We start from the raw sequence: 18,580 nt of genomic DNA, 5'->3' as shown, positions 1-18,580 counted from the left end.
GTCTGGGGTGTCTCCTTCAATTTCCAATAGCTGAATGAGGAAATAAGTCTGTTCATTATGGTAATAGGCTTCATAATTGTATTATCTTTATTGTCAATATAAACACTATATAGAACACACCTATAGAGTGTTTAATGTCTCCAAAATAACTGTCCTTCTTTTGACCAATAGTGTCAAGTTTTTCTTGATGGTTTAGGGTTCCCTACTTTTATTAAATTCTAATTCCTATTTTTGTTTATCTAGGGATCAATCATTTCTAGGGATCAATCATTTCATTTTCAGACTATAATATAACTTCCATCACTTTTGGTTATTGCCTATGCTCTTGGGGTCTAAAGGAAAATGGAATCCAAACATCTGGAGTGTGACAGAAGTTTTCCAAAACAAAAAAAAAAGGAATCAGGTTATCAGTTGTGCTTTGTGGTTCCACAGAAATTTATGAAAAATAAACACAAATGGTAAAAGTGCTTACTCGGCTGTACAGAAGTTAAATTGAGACATGTTCAAAGAAACAGTATATCATTCAATAGGTACTCATAAATATGTGCAGATATTCAAATGCATGATCACAGTCAAGATGATCTCTTAAATTTATGTAGACTATTTCATATAGTCTTAAGCCTTTGAAATTTCCATCTTAACAAAGAATTGATAATTGTGTGTTTTAAACAATATGGGGGATATGTAACCATTTAGTAAAGGTAACAAAAATTGAGATATATGGCAGAAAACATCAATTAAGATTAGGAAAAGTAAATCATAAGAAAGACCAGTTACAATGTACTTTTGAGATAAAAATAGTAATGTCGCACAGCTAAGGAATTTCCTTAAAATAATTTCTGTAATCGAGACTGTCACAAAATCAGTTCAGGCATATTTCATTATTTGCCACAAAAATGAACTATAAACTATGCAAGTACTGCTCCTGCTTACCTATTTTCATATTATCTGTTCTTGTATCTTATTCAGCAGCTGTTCCACTTGCCTCTCAATGACTCAGCTCCTTTTCTCAGAATGAAATCAAAGAGGGAAAAGTCAAATAAGGTGGAAGTCTTGATTAGAGATAATGTGTGATCTCAAAATTCATTTTATTTGTGAATTTAAACAATTTACAAGAAAGATATATGGCATTGTGGACACAATTTTTAAAGAAGTTTTCCAGTTATGTACTCTAATTTAAATTTTAAGATGCCTATTGGTTTACTGGGATAGAGCTTTAGTGTGAAGGGCGTTTTTCTCTTCTGATGTTTTTAGCCTTCCGTTGTGTTATAATGCAAAAGAGCAATTTCACTATAACACTACTTTTTTTAAAAAGGACCAAAAGGATGAGAAGAGAAAGGGATAATATTTTTACCTGTTATATCATTCATCTTGAAACAGAAGCAGGAAGCGAGGAATACAGAACTTCAACTGGTATGTCAAAACTATAGCCCATGTCACTATTCATATCATTGGGAGTATGAACAGAAATAAAACAGTATAAGCTACAAATACTCATGCACACATATCAGTTCTGCTTGTTCTGATATGCCTTGGAATTGAAAAGAAACTTACTCAAAGATAAGAAAAAACATTTTGGCTGATGCTAAGAATTTCCAGAAAAAAAGTTTCATTTGGATTTTAAAGACACTCAACAAACAAACAAGAATTGCAGTAACAAATAGCACAGCCACCAACAGTTTTCCAACACAACTGTCCTGTCTGGAGAAGTTGAAAGATGTAGACGCACTATCCTGCCAACAGTAGCCTAAGTAGGTCATCATGTCTGAAAAAAGGAACATGGGTCCAGGAGCCAAGCCAATCTTTAGATTAAATATGATTCCTGTGATTTTACATAAATTGTAAAAGTGTCCTATAATATACTGCTAGATGTAGTAAATCTGGCCCAGTGGGTATATGAAAATTGAGTAAGAAGTGGGAAATGGTGGATAAAATGAATGGCTGGGAAAAGAGAGAATGGAAGTGGGAAAAACTGGACTGTTCTGTTTAACATCTGCCTGATATCCTCAGCAAGGCAAATCTCTGTGAAAATAGAAGAGTGCCTTTCCTAGATCTCAGATTTTAGCCCTGAAATTGCATTGCCTTAGATGTTCCAGACCGGGCAAACCAATCACATTGTTATCTGCTAGGTCATATGTATGGGGGGGGGGGGGGGGGGAAGCAAACACCCTTCTCTAACATAGTATTAAACCATCTGAAAGTGAACATTTCAATGAAAGGTTTTTCCTACCTTTTTCCCTCATCGACTAATTTTTCATTGAGCCAGCATGGTGCAGTAGTCTGAGCACTGGGCTATGATCTTGGAAACTGGGACTCAAAACCCCATCCAGCAATGGAAAGCCCACTGGTGGTCTTTAGCAAATCACACTCTTTGACTCTCAGAGGAAAGCGAAGTAAAGCCCACTCAGAAAACATCTTGAGAAGATAACTTCATGGTAAGTTGACCTTACGGTCACCATAAGTCAGAAACAATTTGAAAGCAAACAACAACATTTCTCATTAATGCAGTAGTTGAAAAGATTTTGGGGAATACAATAAATTACAGTAGTATTCATTTCCTATCACATTACAATTGCTGCATATCTCAAACGATTGCTTACACTTATGCTTCCTTGAAATTATAGTAATTGTTAGACCTGATACTAGATCACACATGATCACAGTACTGTTATGTCCAAATTATTATGTAATATGCCAGTGTTGAGCATCATAAAACGATCTACTGCTACATTCTAAGAAGGGGTCCATGGTTTTCAGCTGATTGGCAAAGGGGTTCACAGAACAAAAAAGGTTGTGAAACCCTGCTTGAATGCATCATTATGTGGAAGGAACAAGGTATGGAGTCTAGCATAATATACACTGGGATTTTCTAGTAGATCTGTGGGTAGATTACAGTGGATCAACAAGGATTTCCCACTTTGAAGGTACGCAAATTTCGAACAAATTCTAAGGTTCAGAATGTTTTAATTCTATTAATATGCCATTTGCAACAAGCTCCAGATGGTACGGCTTGGGTTACACCCAAGTAAAATAAAATAGAAGGGAACAAAGCAGATTCCACAAGATCAACTTCAGCAATAGGCTGCTATATTGGGGGCAGAGGGCATTTTTCACACACACATCTACCTCTAGTAGGACATGCAGCACTGCTGTGATAAAATCAGTTTTGTTGTCTGCCAATTTTCTTGCCTTTTGTGTTTGTTTTTGAGAGCACTGAGGGGTGGTGCCATCAAAATAGTGGGTTTACAGTGTTTTCAGCTGTTTAGGGGATTTTCTAGATGGGGTACTTGTTGCTATAGTACAAAGGGGAGGTTAAATATACTTACAATTTTCTACTGGCATGAGCAGAAATATTTTATCCCCATGCTCAAATTTTTAAATTATTATCAGTCTAGGGCATATTACAACAATAGTCGCCTGCCTGCTGTTTGTGATGCATGGCATAATTGAAATGCACTTTTGCACTATAACTCTGATGTAAAAAAAAATAACAAAGGGAATGTGTGTCCTTCAAGCCATGGGTCCACCACAGACCAAACCACAACCCAGATTTTAAAATGCATACCTTTGTTGAAACCCTAGTGCAGAAGTACACAAGGAAGCAGCAACAATTAGCAACACTCCCCACCAATTAAAAAACCCACAAAGATTTATATTGTAACAATGCCTGTTTCTTTAATCAAACCTAAAAGAGCCTTCAGAGTTTGGGGGCAAAAATCCACCCCCAACTACTTTGCAAAAACAAACAAGGCATAAGAGAAAGAGAGAAAGAAAAAGAAAAGAACAGTTCCTGCAATACTATCATCTGCCCACTCAACATATGAGTATTTTATAGCGCCAAAACAAGGCATAAGCTGGACTTGATTACTTTGGAATGAACTGACCAAGTCCTTTGACTTGCTAGAAACAAAGTTCCAAATGAGGCAGGAAACACCACCCTTGACATCTCTGAACCTCAAACCTTATACTTTATGTCATGAACTGTCCACAGGCAGAACTCAGAAATCATTTACGTAGTATACTTCTGTATTATGCGTATTGCCATGTAAAGGCTATCAGTATAGTGTTCCCATCTGCAATTAAAATTACAGATTTTAGTGCAAACAACAAAACATTTATTTCAGTGATCAGATGTAAACTTCAAACACTCATATTACGCACGTAAGTCATATATAGCTCATATCAAAGTTATTTTGTATGATTTTTTTCCTGTTCTAAACCAGCCCATGCTCTGAAATCTGCTGGAATGCTGTTGCCTCCCCCCCCCCCCAAAGTTATCAAGCTTTGGTTTGATTGGGGGGGGGGGGTTGTATCAAGAAACTGCAAGTCAATTCTGGTGTGAGAGAATTAGCCGTCTGCAAGGACGTTGCCCAGGGGACGCCCAGATGTTTTACCATCCTGTGGGAGGCTTTTCTCATGTCCCCGCATGGGAAGCCAGAACTGACAGATAGGAGCTCACTTTGTCTCATGGATTTGAACCGCTGACCTTCAGGTCAGCAGTCCTGCTGGCACAAGGATTTAACCCATTGCAACACAGTGAAATGAGAATACAGGAAAGGGCCTCTTAGAGGCTGCCCCCAGGCTCTGGATTTTCACAGAAAAGGCTTTTCTGGCAGAAATTTGATGAGTGACTGTAAAAGACCCATCTCACTTAAAAATGCACTGAATCTTGAGCTGGTGTATATGTTCATGTTTATGTTTTAATCTGTTTTTATAAACAATATTGTTTAATCTGATTTAATTTTTTGTGTCTTGTGAACTTTAAACAATATTTTTCAATTTGTTGTAAACCATCCCAAGTCTCAACAGAACAGAAATAAATATATCAATTTAGGATAGGAGAAAGAAGAAGGCAGATTGTTGCCCTTCCTAGTAACTCAGGCAAAAGCATGCGGCGTTACCCTATGACACTGGGTGGGAATCCTAACTGTTCTTCTGAGGAGCTCAAGGAGAAAAGTATGTCATCATTCTATGTCATCTTTACAATAACGCTGCAGAATATAGACTGAGGGATTAAATTTAATAGCTTATGGATAACTGAAAAGTTCAGCTTCAACCTGCACATGTCCAATATACAATTTTCCTTATTTATACCACACAAGTCCACAAAAATATATGAGCTTAAGACACTGTGTTCAGATTTGTGTATTTGATCGGATCACAGAACGTTAGTTTATTAGACTGCAAAATGTTCAAGACTGCCAACCACTGCATAAGATTACTGTCATCATACCATCATATGTTCTACCTATTTCTAAAGAAGATTGATCAGTCTGACTATTGATACTTTCCTGCTGTCAATCTGATCCTTGTTTCTCCTGAGTTCTATTATCAAACTTGTTTTAAAAATGGTCATTAAAATAGAATTTATAAAAAAGTCAATCCCCAATCTGAAAATGCAACATATGTATTCAATAACCTAAGTATTCAAGAACTTATTCCTATACAAAGTCTACATAGTTACATTTGCAGCAGATAAAGACAACAACCAATATTAATAATGTAAGCCTTCTTGTTTCTGTTGTTGCAGAAATGTAGCTTTATGCTCATTTCTGCAACATCCCATAGTGCAGAAAACTACATTGCTGCAACAACAAAAACAAGAATTCTGCTTTACGAAGTTTGGTTGCTGTCCTGTCAATTTCCTAGTATCTCTGGTGTTCAGGACCGCACCAGTTAGTGTTTGCACAATGCAAAAGGAATTGCTCATTGTTGGGGGAATATTATCTGTTATTTAAGGATAGCCATTCAATAATGTGCAGCCCTAAGCAGACTTAAGTGGCAGTAACCTTCACCAGATTTGACAATGCATTTAAATAATTTTGAACATAGATGTTTATAAGGTTAGCCTCAAGAGATCTCTAGCTTGCACATTCCTTTCTGTCCAAATGAGATTTTAGGAAGCTTAACAGTAAGAACAAATAAAAGGATAGAATTATGGGACAAAAGGAAATAACTATGACAACCCAATTAAATTAAAATCTGACTACAGCAACATGCTCTATGAAGGCCAGCATGGTGTAGTCATGACTTGAGTGTTGGGCTATGACTCTAGAGACAGGGTTTGATTCTCTGCTTAGCCATAAGATCCCATTGAGTTACCTTAGTTGACTTGCACACTCTCAGCCTAAAAAAAACCAACCAATGATAGATTTGCCTTAGGGCAAGATTGCCATCAGTTGTAACTGACTGAAAACACACAACAACTCTCCTATACATATGATAAGCTTTTACTCTCCACGAATACATCTCTATGGGCAAATACACATAGATTATAAAAAGGAGCAGATATAGTCATTTCAGGGTCACCATAAGTTGGAAATGACTTTATGACACACAACAACAACCACAACAGCAATAACTACTTCATCTTGAAAAACCACTTTTGAAAATTCACCACAAGCTTCATGTGTGATGACAAGAGTGCTAGAACATACTCAGATGTGATAACATGTGGCACCATTTTATAACAGCTGCACTGCTTTCCCATTCAATCCAGGCATAATGTAAATATGCTGGTGATCATTTCTGAACTTTAAACAACTTGGGTTATGGCTGCATGAAGGCCTATTATGTCCCATATGAGCATGTTTGAGCTTTAGGAACATCAAAGGATGTCCTCCTCGCTGCTTTTAGAGGCATATTTGGGGTAAATGTAAGACAGAGACTTCTCAAGGGCTGATTCCAGACCACTGAATTCCCTTACAAAAAAGGCTAAGCCATCTCATGCCCTTCTGGTGGCAGACAAGCCAACTTTCCCCTTTAGCACACAACTGTCCAGCTTCTGGAAAACGGTGCTATTCTTTTCTTAGTGGTGAGTTTCATGGCTGTGTTTTTAATCAGTTTAAAGGATTCCTTCAATTTTAGTTCTTTTCAAAAGCTGTTTTTATTTTGTATGTTGTTTATGTTGTATCATTTATTTATTTAGACATATTATATTTACTGCCATTTTGAAGGGAGGAAAACAGAGGTGAAGACATTTTTATTCAAGAAGGCTTTTGTGAATTGGCTGACTAGAAACAAGGGGGATATTTCTATGCATGCTGTTAACTCTCTCTCCTCTCCAGTGCTCTTAAATTGTTTTAAAACTTTTAAAACTTGGTTGTTGTTTTAATATAATAATGTAGTTAATTGCATTTTAACTGACCATGGTTTGAATAGTAACTGTTTTCCTTTATATCATGTTATGATCTGCCTCAGAACCAGTATTAGGTAAAAATATGATGCACATATAATGTAATAAGATGAACGCCTTATGGGCTTTTTAAAGGCAGAAAGAAAGGAAGAAGGAAAGAAAGATTTGGTAACTTTCACTATTGAAGTTTAGAAGGACTAGAATATGAGGGGGGGAGGGTGCTAGAGAGTAATATGAGTAATTATTATATAGTATGTATAGCTTCTGAAAAGATATTGGAAGCTGTATTTTTTCCTTTATTTTCTTTTCTCTTTCCTTTTCTATATGTATTTAGTAAGGAGCCCCCGGTGTCACAGTGGGTTAAAGCGCTGAGCTGCTGAACTTGCTGACCAAAAGGTCACAGGTTTGAATCCAGGGAACAGCGTGAGCTCCCGCTGTTAGCCCCAGCTTCTGCCAACCTAGCAGTTCGAAAACATGCAAAGTTGAGTAGATCAATAGGTACCACTCTGGTGGGAAGGTAACAACACTCCATACAGTCATGCTGGCCACATGATCTTGGAAGTGTCTATGGACAACACCAGCTCTTTGGCTTAGAAATGTAGATGAGCATCACCCCCAGAGTTGGACACGACTGGACTTAATGTCAGGGGAAAACCTTTACCTTTACTATATATTTAGTATAATGTTAAAATCTCTAAATAAAACAAAACAAATAGAAGGAAAGGCAAGGAAAGGAAACATGAAGCTTGAGTCCAGGGTCATCCTATTTCCTGAGACCCGATGTAGAAGACCATCTCTGCATCCCAACTATGGCTGATACAGAGATGCTTGCAATACCTTTAAAATCTTCAGTATGGTTGCATTACAGAACTCCCAGGTCCTATTCAGTCTGCCTTCTACTGCATCGTGAAAATGTTCTTGCACTTTTTCCACCCAATAGGACAGCTCTTCTGCTTAACTACCTAATTGAGGATTAAATGTTTGATCTCATGATGTTTGGTTGTCTTGCACGGCTACAGTTTTCTCTGAGTGTTGTTAATATTATCACCATTGCTACCATTGTCATCATCATCATGACAATATTTGTGTATGTGTGTGTATGTGTCCCTGTATAATGAGAAAAGCCTGAACACTCAGTAGAAATGCAGGATTTAATTTTCCAAAATAAAACAATAAAAATAAAATAAGCACATTTTCTCTGCAGTTCTCTAAGTATGTGAAACTGCAATAGAGAGCACATTCATGCAAACCATTTCCTTAAGTGAGGTAATGTTTTCCTATTCTTATAGGTGACGATTTCTGGTGTTACTTTCAGATGTGAGAATCACTCATTTTATTATCTTTTAAAATGTTCAACAACTGAACATAAGGTACTCAATATGTAGAATTACATTTGAAACAAATAAATTAAACTAAAAATAAGATCCAAGCAATGTAACTAATGATGTCGCCAATGTTTGTCATTCCTAGTTCAGGATACAAATTTGTCCCATCCCAAGTCACAATGCTTGGGGGTATATTGCAAATAATACTCTATTTCCCCCAGTAATTTATTCTCTAATTCAAAACATTGAGTGAGATTCTGCATATGCACGGTCAGCATTCAAGAGACTAAGTGCGCAAATTCTAGGTGCGTACACCAAAAAATAAGTTTGAAGATGTCAAAATTGCATGGCCTTTCTCTTATCATAGAAAAAAGAGATGAAAACTCATTGTAAATTTTTGTATGAATTAGGCTGTGTCAGTCAGAAATTTTAATGAAAAAAAAAAAAGAATGTCCAGTCATAAAGCATATTTGCCAAGTATCTTATCAATCTGCCATGCCGGGGCAATGAAAAAGCGTCAAAGTAATACGTGAGTCAGCTGACACGATCTGTTCTCATCCTGTTTTCCCTTAAAAGAATATTTTTCTAATTGTGCTGATTTTTTTCCAGTCTCTAGATATCCTATCAGGTTTATAACAAAGGATTCTCTTGTCCAAATGAAACAAAACCAGTGATGAATATGTTTAAAAGTTTGTGTATTTGGCTTTTTATTGAGTTGCATATTCCAAACGAAGCAATAGAGCTTAATGAAAACTTACTTGTATTTTTATATCATAAAATATTTATTTTTAAAAAATAAAACATGTCATTTTTATAGAACATAAACTACAAATAATTTCAGGATAATTCACAGTAGTTTTATAAAAGATGCTAATAGAATACATCAGACAAACATACAAATATTCTCTCAGGTATTGTAGTATACTCCAAATGGTTTCTACAATTGTATTTCCACACAACTGGCAAGCAGAATTCTTTTTCCTGTCAACAATAAAAAAGACCAAAAAAGGTATTTGCCTGCAGTGAGAGCCACGTATTTCCAGCATTGCCTCACATAAGGCAGAACTGAATGGAGCTTCTGGCGATGAAGGACCAGTGAGCTTTTGAGGACCACATATAAAATAGCCTGGCCACAATGAAGAGAAGTGAGAAAGGAACAGATGACTGTTCTCTAATTTGTCATTTCCAAAACTGCACTGGTCTTGGTCTTTCATCTTTTTTTATTTCATTGTATCTCCACAATGAGGAAGATGTTCCTAAAAGAACGTGGTAATAGTCATCACTGCATAAGCCAGACCTTTTCATAAATAAATACATAATATTTTTTTTCTTACAGTACGATCATGTTCTCTAAACTTTCATATGCACAGCTAGTAACCTAAATGACACTTCATTTATAGACCATGATTCAGTCTCATTCAGGTTTTCCAACTGATATCGAGCAAAAAAAAAAAAAAAAAAGACTGCCAAGCAAATCAGAAAAAACAAACAAACAGGCAAACCCAACAACTTCTAAAAATTCTCTCTGGGAACCAATGAATGAAAACACATATGTGCGGGGAGATATAGATATAGATATGGTTTTACTTGCAATATAATTGAATTTATTTTCACAGATCAATTAAAGGTAAGAAGATAAGATTTGATTGTTCTTGATATGTACTAAAGCAGAAGGTTTCAAAAATATATCTGGCATGAAAATTCTCAACAAGCTCCTCTGAAGCAAAAGGGTGTTGACGCCATCATGGCATCGTTGAAAAGGCGCTAGCAAAGAACACACCAGAAATTGGACCTAATACACAGAAAACAAGAGAAAACCCATCTCACTCCATGCCCAAAGGTCTCATTTGTGGGGGACATCAGATTTTATTATCTCGGGTAGCAGCTGCAACACTTCAACCCACAACATTTTAAGAACATGGACAAGCGACTCCATATTGGATGACATACATTTTCTCTCTGTCTCGGCTCTGAAGCTCAGAAGTTTTACACCTGCTAAAGCAAGACGTACTATTTCAATCCTGGTATGGATGGAAATACATGAAAAGCTGGTGCGACACAACACATCATAGCACATGATCTCCAGTTTGGACTTCGTAATACATCTCCTATGACTTGGGCCACTATTCTGCATTCTCTTCTCCTCTTTTCCTTTCTCTGCATTATTACCACAAAGCCCTGCATTACTGTAGTTTGGCTTCAAGTTCATCCTAGGCCCTGTTAGGCAAAAGAAGCATTGAAAGGAAGCTAACAGAGGAAGTATAGTTGATTTTTTAAAAGCCACCAAACTGCCTAATACTAGCCAGAGAGGAAGGAGCCAAGTTCTGTAACACACACATGTATATATCCCCCACGCTAACCTGACTTCTGTGTGGGTATTAAAGCATATGGCCAGGCACTCACTCGTGCTCACTGGTTCTCACATGGCATTCATGGGGGAAAATGCAGCAAAGCATAGCCCCCAACTTTCCCTAAGTGACATGAATATATACAGCGTCTGGAACCTGGCAGGGAGGCTTGCTGGGGAGATATGCCAAAGGAAGGCAAGATGGGCCACACCACAGGGCTCTCTTGTTGACAGATGCACCCACAAATTCTTTCTCCCCACCTGGGAACACCATCAAATACCAAATATCAAATGCCCACGCCACCTCTGATTTGGTCTGCCCAATATTTCCTCAATAGCCTAAACAGGATGAGAGCAAGGCACACCAAATGCAACTGAAATAGACAGACGAGAAGTGGGGGGAACCATGGATCGGCCACACTGCAAGCCCTGCTCCCGGTCAGTCAGTTGGTCCACAACCACCTTGCTTATCTATCCCCCCTCCAACGTTTTAACCCCTCCACCCCCCCCCCCACTCCCAAAGTTCAACAGTGCTTCAAAACACAGGATTCACAGAGGAAGAACCTGGCCGGCCTGAAGGTAACCCGGCCTAGGTGAAACATCTGGCCCTCTGCTGCTTCAGCTATTGGGAGATGGCCTCACCAGCCCCGAGAGAGATCCCAAAGATGGGGTCCTTTTCCTCTTCCCCCACCAGCCAACCGTAGCAGGCCCTACCTGGCTCCTCGCTGTCCCCCAGTTGGGTCCTGGGTCCCTCCTCAGGGAGGCCAGATCCTCCAGCACCTCCTCCTCCAGCACCTCCTCCTCCTCCACCACCACCCCCCTCGGGGGTTTTGCGCTTCTTCGACATCTGGACGGTGCCTGAGAGTTGAGGGGGAGGTTGGCTGGTCCTCCCCTGCCTGGCTTCCCCTTCTCTCTCTCTCTCTCTCTTTCTCTCTCTCTCTGGAGAGACGAGGGAGGGAGAAAGAGAGAGCCACGCACCCCGCACGGCGGACGGCAAGGAAGGAGTCGCCGCTTCCAAAGAGGGGACGAGACTTTAGAGTGGCTGGAGATCGAGGAGGAGGAGGAGGAGGAAGAGGAGGAGGAAGAGGAGGCAGGGACTTCGCGGAGCGATCCTACAAATCACAAGCCCAGCCGCCCTGCCAGCCCGGCGGCTCCAAGAGGGTTGCCTGGTTATGGGAGATGCCCCCACCTACGCGGCTCTGTCTCCCCAACACCCCCCCCCCCACACACACACACACACAAACACACACACACACACCACGCCACGCGAGGCGACGCACTCCAGGAGAAGGTGGAGGTGCCAGATTCAGGACGCGGGAGGGGCGGGGTGGGGGGAGCATGGGAGGGAAGGGCGAGACCCGAGGGACCTTTTCGCTCTTGAAGAGCAGCTGCTGAGAAGGATGCCAAGCCGGGGTCCTCTTTAGTGATATTCAAACACACAGGAGGGGGGGGGGTCTGTTTCCCAAGGGCGGGGGAGTGGAAAGAAGGCGAAACCTGAGGGATTTTTTCACTTTCTGAGGAGACGGATACGAAGAAGGGCGCCTGTCTATACTACTTATATTAAAACACACATGGACGAGGGGGGGGGGGTCTTTCCCAGAGCGGGGGCAGCAGGGAGAGGGCGACACCTGAGGGACTTTTTCAGCCTCTGATGGGGAACAGATGCCAAGAAGACGATGATGGTGCTGGCGCGCGCGGGGGTGGGTCGACTTGAGTGACAGGGGAACACACCTGAAGGGGGCTTTCTCTTTCTCACGGGTGGGGGCAGCAGAGAGAGGGCGAAACCTAAGGGTCTTTTTCAGCCTCTGATGGGGAACAGGTGCCAAGAAGAAGGTGATGATCCTGGTGCGCGCGGCGAGGGGGGGCCCGACTTGACTGGCAGGGGGCTTTCTTTTTCCCACGGGTGGGGGCAGCAGAAAGAGGGCGACTCCTGAGGGACTTTTTCAGCCTCTGAAGGGGAACAGACGCCAAGAAGAAAATGATGATGATGCTGGCGCGGGGGGGGGGGGTCGACTTCACTGGCACGGAAACACAACTGGAGGGGGCTTTCTTTTTCCCACGAGTGGGGGCAGCGGAAAGAGGGCGACACCTGAGGGACTTTTTCAGCCTCTGAGGGGAACGGATGCTGAGAAGATGATGGTGAAGATGATGATGAAGGAGATGCTGGGTGACAGAGAAACACCTGGAGAGGGGCTTTCTCTTTCCCACGGGTGGGGGGGGGCAGTTTCTGAGGGGAAGGGGGGTTGGCGGTGTCATCTCTAGTAAGATTCAAACTCACTCACGCGGGGAGGGTCTTCCCCCAAGGGAGGGGGACAAGAGGAGAGGGGAGGAGGAGAGGCAGCCCAGGCGCGTGGGAAGGCGGGAAAGCCGGGAAGCCGGGCCGGGCGCGCGGCGGAAGAGGGGGCGGGAGAGGCGACGCTTGGGCGTCAATGGGGCCGGGACGGAGCGCGGGAAGCCCGGTCCGCGCGAGGCGAGCCAAGGCAAGGCAAGGGCGCGAGGCAATGACAGCTTGATTGCCGCCAAAGTGGGCGAACGGCTGGGCAGGAGGAAAAGCCTCCTGTCCAGGGAAGAGCGCGCTTCTGCCTCCTGACAAAACTTCCCGCCCGCGGGCCTACAACTTGCCCTCCGAGTCTCCTCGTCTGGAAGGAGCTCTCGAACTGGGAGCCCAAAGCGGCCAATCTCTCCCCCAATATCTGTAGCCCTTTCCAACTCCAGGCTCGAGGAAATATGCCCAACATACGCCCCTCTCCCCATCTTTGGCCCTGCCTGCCTCCCACTTGTCCCTCCTTTGCCACCTAGAGCTCTTCTCTCACAGACAGCACTCCCCTCACACACACTTCTCTTCGCAACTTACCCCTTCTACAAAGAGACTACGCCCGGAACGTGCTCTCCTCTGTTTGGCGGCCCTCCGAGGCGACTTTGCGGGAGAAGGGGAGCCCCTAAAGAGGGGGGAAGCGGAGAAAGAGAAGGGAGCATCAAGGGAAGCGCCCCGAAAGTGGAGAAGAGAAGAGAAGCAGCAGCCGGGAGGGAGCACCTTCCTTTCTTTTTGCTCCACACTGCAAAACTGGGGCAAATAGGTCGCCCCGATTGAGTCCTTGCGTGTCCTTTTGCTCCTTTCTGGGCTGGAAAGCGGCGCCCACCACCTCCATGGCCGGGGATGCATCCCACCTTCGGGCCCTTCCTTTACTTTGCTTGGGGAAGGTCGATCCAGCAGCTGAGGGCCAGGTCTGGAAGAAGAGAGGCTGCCTGGCTGGAAGTTGAGGAGTTCTCTTTCTCTCTCGCTCTTTTTTCTCCTCTTCTTTTCTTTTCCCGAAGCGAAAGGAGAAGGGGGGAAGAAGGGGGGGGGGGAGGCTGGGAGGGATTGGCCGCGTCTCACGTCCAACAGGAGGCAATGACGCGCGTAGCTTCATTGCTATAACAGCGCCAAGGCTGCAATTGGCATTCATGGAAATGATAAGGGGCGCTCAGACGTAAGCAGCAGCCCTGGACCTTTCCGCGAGCGGCGGGGAGCCGAGAGGATTTGGCTGGCAACGCAAAGGCAGCAGAGCAGACTCTGCCCGAAACACACGCAGGAGGAGGAGGAGGAGAAGTAGAAGCAGCACACTTTGGGAAAGAGAGGAAGGAGGAAAGGGAGAGGGGAGGAGGAGGAGGAGGAAGGAAAGCCTGGCCGCTTGGCAGCGCTGCGGCCTCAGAAGCCTCTGGGCTCAAGGTGCGTCTCCACTGCAGGACTGGTGCACTTTTGACACCCCTTTCACTGCCCTAGCTCAAGGTGGATAGTCAAGGAGGTTGTAGTTGGGTGAGGCACCAGCACTCTTAGCAGAGGAGGGTAAAGACCAGGCCTGAGCAAACTTGGGCCCTCCAACTCCCAGCATTCTTCACAGGCCCCTTCCTTTTGGCCCGAGGCTGTTAGGAATGGTAGGAGGTGAAGTCCAAACGGCTTAACCGGCTGAAGGGGAAAAGGAAGGGGCCTGAGGCTGTGAGGAATGGTGGGAGTTGAAGTCCAAAAGGCTTAAGTGGCTGAGGGGAAAAAGGAAAGGGCCCGAGACTGTTGAGAATGGTGGGAGTTGGAGTCCAAAACCCCTGGCGGGCCCAAGTTTGCCCAGACCTGCTAAAGACCCTGCAAAAAACGAGGGATGCCTCTAAACTAGGATGGCTGCAGCTTGAACTAACCTGGCTCGATGCTATGGTATCATGGGGTCTGTAGGCAAGGCTGAGGGCCTTGCAAAACTACAACTCCCACAATCCCCGAGTATTGAGTCATGGCACTGAACGTGGTGTCAAACTGCACCCATTCTACAGTATGGATAGGTGGCCCCCGAGGGTCAGAACCTGGCTACGCTCCGTGTCCAGAGCCCGAACGTGAATCCCTCCTGTGGGGAAGATTTACAAAGTTGACCCCGAAAGGAAATGTCCCCTCCTTCGCCCCATATGTCCAGGTGCCCCTTTCCTCTCGGGGCGCTCCACCCGTGATCCCCCCCGGCGTGAATGTTAAAAAGAAGAAAGGGTGCCTCAGCCTCAGAGGATGTTTTCTTTTGGGGAGAGAGCAAAAAGCTAAGAGGTGGCGGGGGACGGTGCTACCCCCTCTCCCCTTTCCCCTCTCTCCCCTCTCCTCTCCTCTCCTCTCTCAAAAGGCAGGAAATGGACTCAAGACAATGAGGAGAGAGTCCAGTCCCGCCTAGCGTCCCCAGGGCTGCCCTGATACATGTAGAGCAGGACTGGGCAAATTCCTGTTAGGAATTGTGGGAGTTGAAGTCCAAAACACCCGGAGGGCCCAAGTTTGCTCATGCCTGCTGTAGAAGGTGTACAATTCCTGGATTCCATAGCACTGAGGCGTAGCAGTTAAAGTGGTTTCAAACTGCATTTATTCTACAGTGTAGATGCATCCTGCTGCGCCAGAAAGGGAGGGAAGGAGGCTTGTGAGTGCCCGTGCGGACGCTGTTTTTTCTCCGCATCGTGGGATGAGTGCGTGAGAACTAGAAAAGAGCGGATGTTTCAAGCACGCTCAGCCCTAGTCAGTTGGTTGAGGGACCAACCAAAGCATCTTCATAGCAGAATAAATTCAGTTTAGCCATAGTTGCAATCCCACGGCTCACTGGGAGTTGCAGTTTGGTGGAGGGCCAGCACTCTTTGTCAGAGAAGGCCGAAGACCTTGCAAAACTACAGCTCCCGGGACCCCACAGCATTGAGCTGTGGCCATTATGAAAGTGGTGTCAAACTGCGGTAATTGTACAGTTTCGAGGCGCCCTGAGGGTTCCTTGCCGAAGATAAACCCTATGAGGGGGGATTTGGAAGGCACACGCACTATTATGCCAGGGGCACATCCTCGCAGGCTTTGCAAAGCTGATTTTGTTAAAATTCATTTTATTTCTAGCCCGCCCTCCTACCAGTATAGAGACTCAGGGCCCTGTAGTCCCCAGCCAAGTTTAGGGAGAGCGAGCAGCTGGGTGTTTGGGGCTTTGGAAAGAGAAGCCCGCCTTCTCTCCCACGCCGCCGCTCCTATGGGCGAGAAGATGCTCAAGAACCCCAAGAAACTGCCTGCCAACAGCAAGCGGGCTGCGCCAGGATAGGCGCGAGCTCGTCCGCATCAGCTCGGCCCGGCGCTCCCATTGCACCACCGTTGCCTCCACCCCGCGCGCAGACCCGTCCCGAAATAATAGCTGTGGTAAGGCCCTCTCCCCCTCGTGGCAGGCCACTGGGGCCGGAGGGAAGGCGGTCAGGTGGAGTGCGCCCACGCGTTTCGCCGAGACCCACGCGGCCCGACCGCTCTGTGACCATTTCTGCTCAAGACAGCCACTTGAGGGAGCCAACGGGAGTGCAGAAGAGAAGAGAAAGGGGGGGGGGGGGAGTGGGATAGGATGGGGAAAGGATTGAAACTTCGAGTGTTTCGCAAAATTCGGAGTTACTAGTTCTGAGAGTGCCTTGGACTCCAAGAAGATCCAACCAGTCCATCCTCCAGGAAATAAAGCCCGACTGCTCATTGGAGAGAAGGATACTAGAGACAAAGTTGAAGTACCTTGGCCACATCATGAGGAGACAGCAAAGCCTAGAGAAGACAATTATGCTTGGGAAAGTGGAAGGTAAAAGGAAGAGGGGCCGACCAAGGGCAAGATGGATGGATGGCATCCTTGAAGTGACTGGACTGACCTTGAAGGAGCTGGGGGTGGTGACGGCCGACAGGGAGCTCTGGCGTGGACTGGTCCATGAGGTCAGGAAGAGTCGGAGACGACTGAAGGAATGAACAACAACAAAGCGTTGAACAGTATCACCACTAAGGTTTTAGGCGGGAAGGGTCGGCCTGGTGGTGTGGTTGGAGTGTTGGACTTAAAAACCAGGGTTTGAATCTTCACCAGTGGATTAGGTCAAAGGACAGAGGCCCTGTGCTAGTTAATTTATGAGTCCCCTGGTTTGGGCCAGTCCCCCCCCCTTTCATAGGCCTACACCAGGCATGGGCCAACTTGGGCCTTCCAGGTGTTTTGGACTTCAACTCCCACAGCCTCAGGTCCCTTCCTCCCCCCCACCCAAGCCGCTTAAGCTGAGGGAAGGGGTCTGAGGGTGTTAGGAATGGTGGGAGTTGAAGTCCAAAATCTCTGGAGGGCCCAAGTTGGCCTATGCCTGGCCTACATTGACCTTTTTGTGGCACACTCCCATAGACAATCAACTCTATCATTATGTCTGGAATCACTCCCAAACTAAATGCCTTCATTTTTAGAATTGCACCACATAAAGAAAATCCTTTGTTTTAAAAAAATCAGCAGGAAGATAGGGCCCTGTGCTTAAACACAATGGTAAATCCAACACTGATCCCCACTCAATGTATATAATCTTGTTATCTAACATATATGAGAATTTAGACCAATCACTTAAATCAAACTTTCTGAGGCCTTATAGTTGGGAACAATAGACATACTGTGGCCAATGCTGTGTGTTTGGTATTGCTAGTCCCAATATTTTAGTGCATTGCTGCACAGTACTGTCACTCACAAATAGGAGATCTGGGTTATATCCTTGGTGCCATCTCCCACTATTGTAGGTTGGTGGGAGCTAACAGGAGCTGCACTCAGGGAGCATGCAACTAGCTTGCTGCGCCAGCTCCACTGGCTGCCAGTTTGCTATCGGGCACAATTCAAAGTGCTGGATTTGGCCTATAAAGCTCTAAATGGTTCTGGCCCAACTTACTTGTCCAAACACATCTCCCCTTATGAACCATCTAGAACCTTAAGATCATCTGGGGAGGCCCTGCTCTCGGTCCCGCCTTCGACACAAGTACATCTAGCGAGGTTGAGAGACAGGACCTTCTCACCGGTGTCCCCTCGGCTATGGAACGCCCTCCCTAGGGATATCAGATCAGCCCCCTCCTTTTTAACATTTCGGGGAAAAAGTCAAGACGTGGCTTTTTGAGCAAGCATTTGCAAACACAGAGTAACTGACAAAGGAATATGGAATGACTTGACGATAGGACTGGACAATGTTTTCAACAAGGAGACACTAATGCTTTTATTAATGTTGTTATGGTTTTTATTATATGTTAATGTTTTTAATTGTATTTATGGTATTGTGGGTATTGAATATTGCCCTGTAAACTGTGTTGAGTCGCCTGTGGTTTTTTTTTTTTGTTTTTTTTTTGTCGTGTCAGGAGCAACCTCTCCTGTTGTGAGAGAATTGGCCGTCTGCAAGGACGTTGCCCAGGGGACGCCTGGATGATTTTTGATGTTTTATCATCCTTGTGGGAGGCTTCTCTCATGTCGCATGAGGAGCTGGAGCTAATAGAGGGAG

At 44.4% G+C, this 18,580-nt stretch overlaps 1 protein-coding gene across 4 annotated transcripts in view; it reads right to left on the bottom strand.

Annotated features, from left to right (window-relative positions):
* The window catches only part of PDE10A (phosphodiesterase 10A), a 269,479-nt gene extending 257,673 nt beyond the window's left edge, over positions 1–11,806 (bottom strand). For 3 of the 4 annotated variants that reach the window (XM_060753710.2, XM_060753707.2, XM_060753711.2), the window contains exon 1: positions 11,522–11,805. In XM_060753710.2, the coding sequence (XP_060609693.2) occupies positions 11,522–11,654 (133 nt within the window). In that variant the 5' untranslated portion in view covers positions 11,655–11,805. Of the gene's footprint in view, positions 1–11,521 lie in introns of all 4 variants that reach the window. The other variant, XM_060753706.2, reaches the window with a different exon arrangement.
* Positions 11,807–18,580: the final 6,774 nt, after the last annotated feature.

The sequence above is a fragment of the Anolis sagrei genome, chromosome 1 (assembly GCF_037176765.1).
Source record: "Anolis sagrei isolate rAnoSag1 chromosome 1, rAnoSag1.mat, whole genome shotgun sequence".
In the NCBI taxonomy this organism is placed as follows: domain Eukaryota; kingdom Metazoa; phylum Chordata; class Lepidosauria; order Squamata; family Dactyloidae; genus Anolis; species Anolis sagrei.
This window is presented reverse-complemented; position numbering and strand designations above follow the sequence as displayed.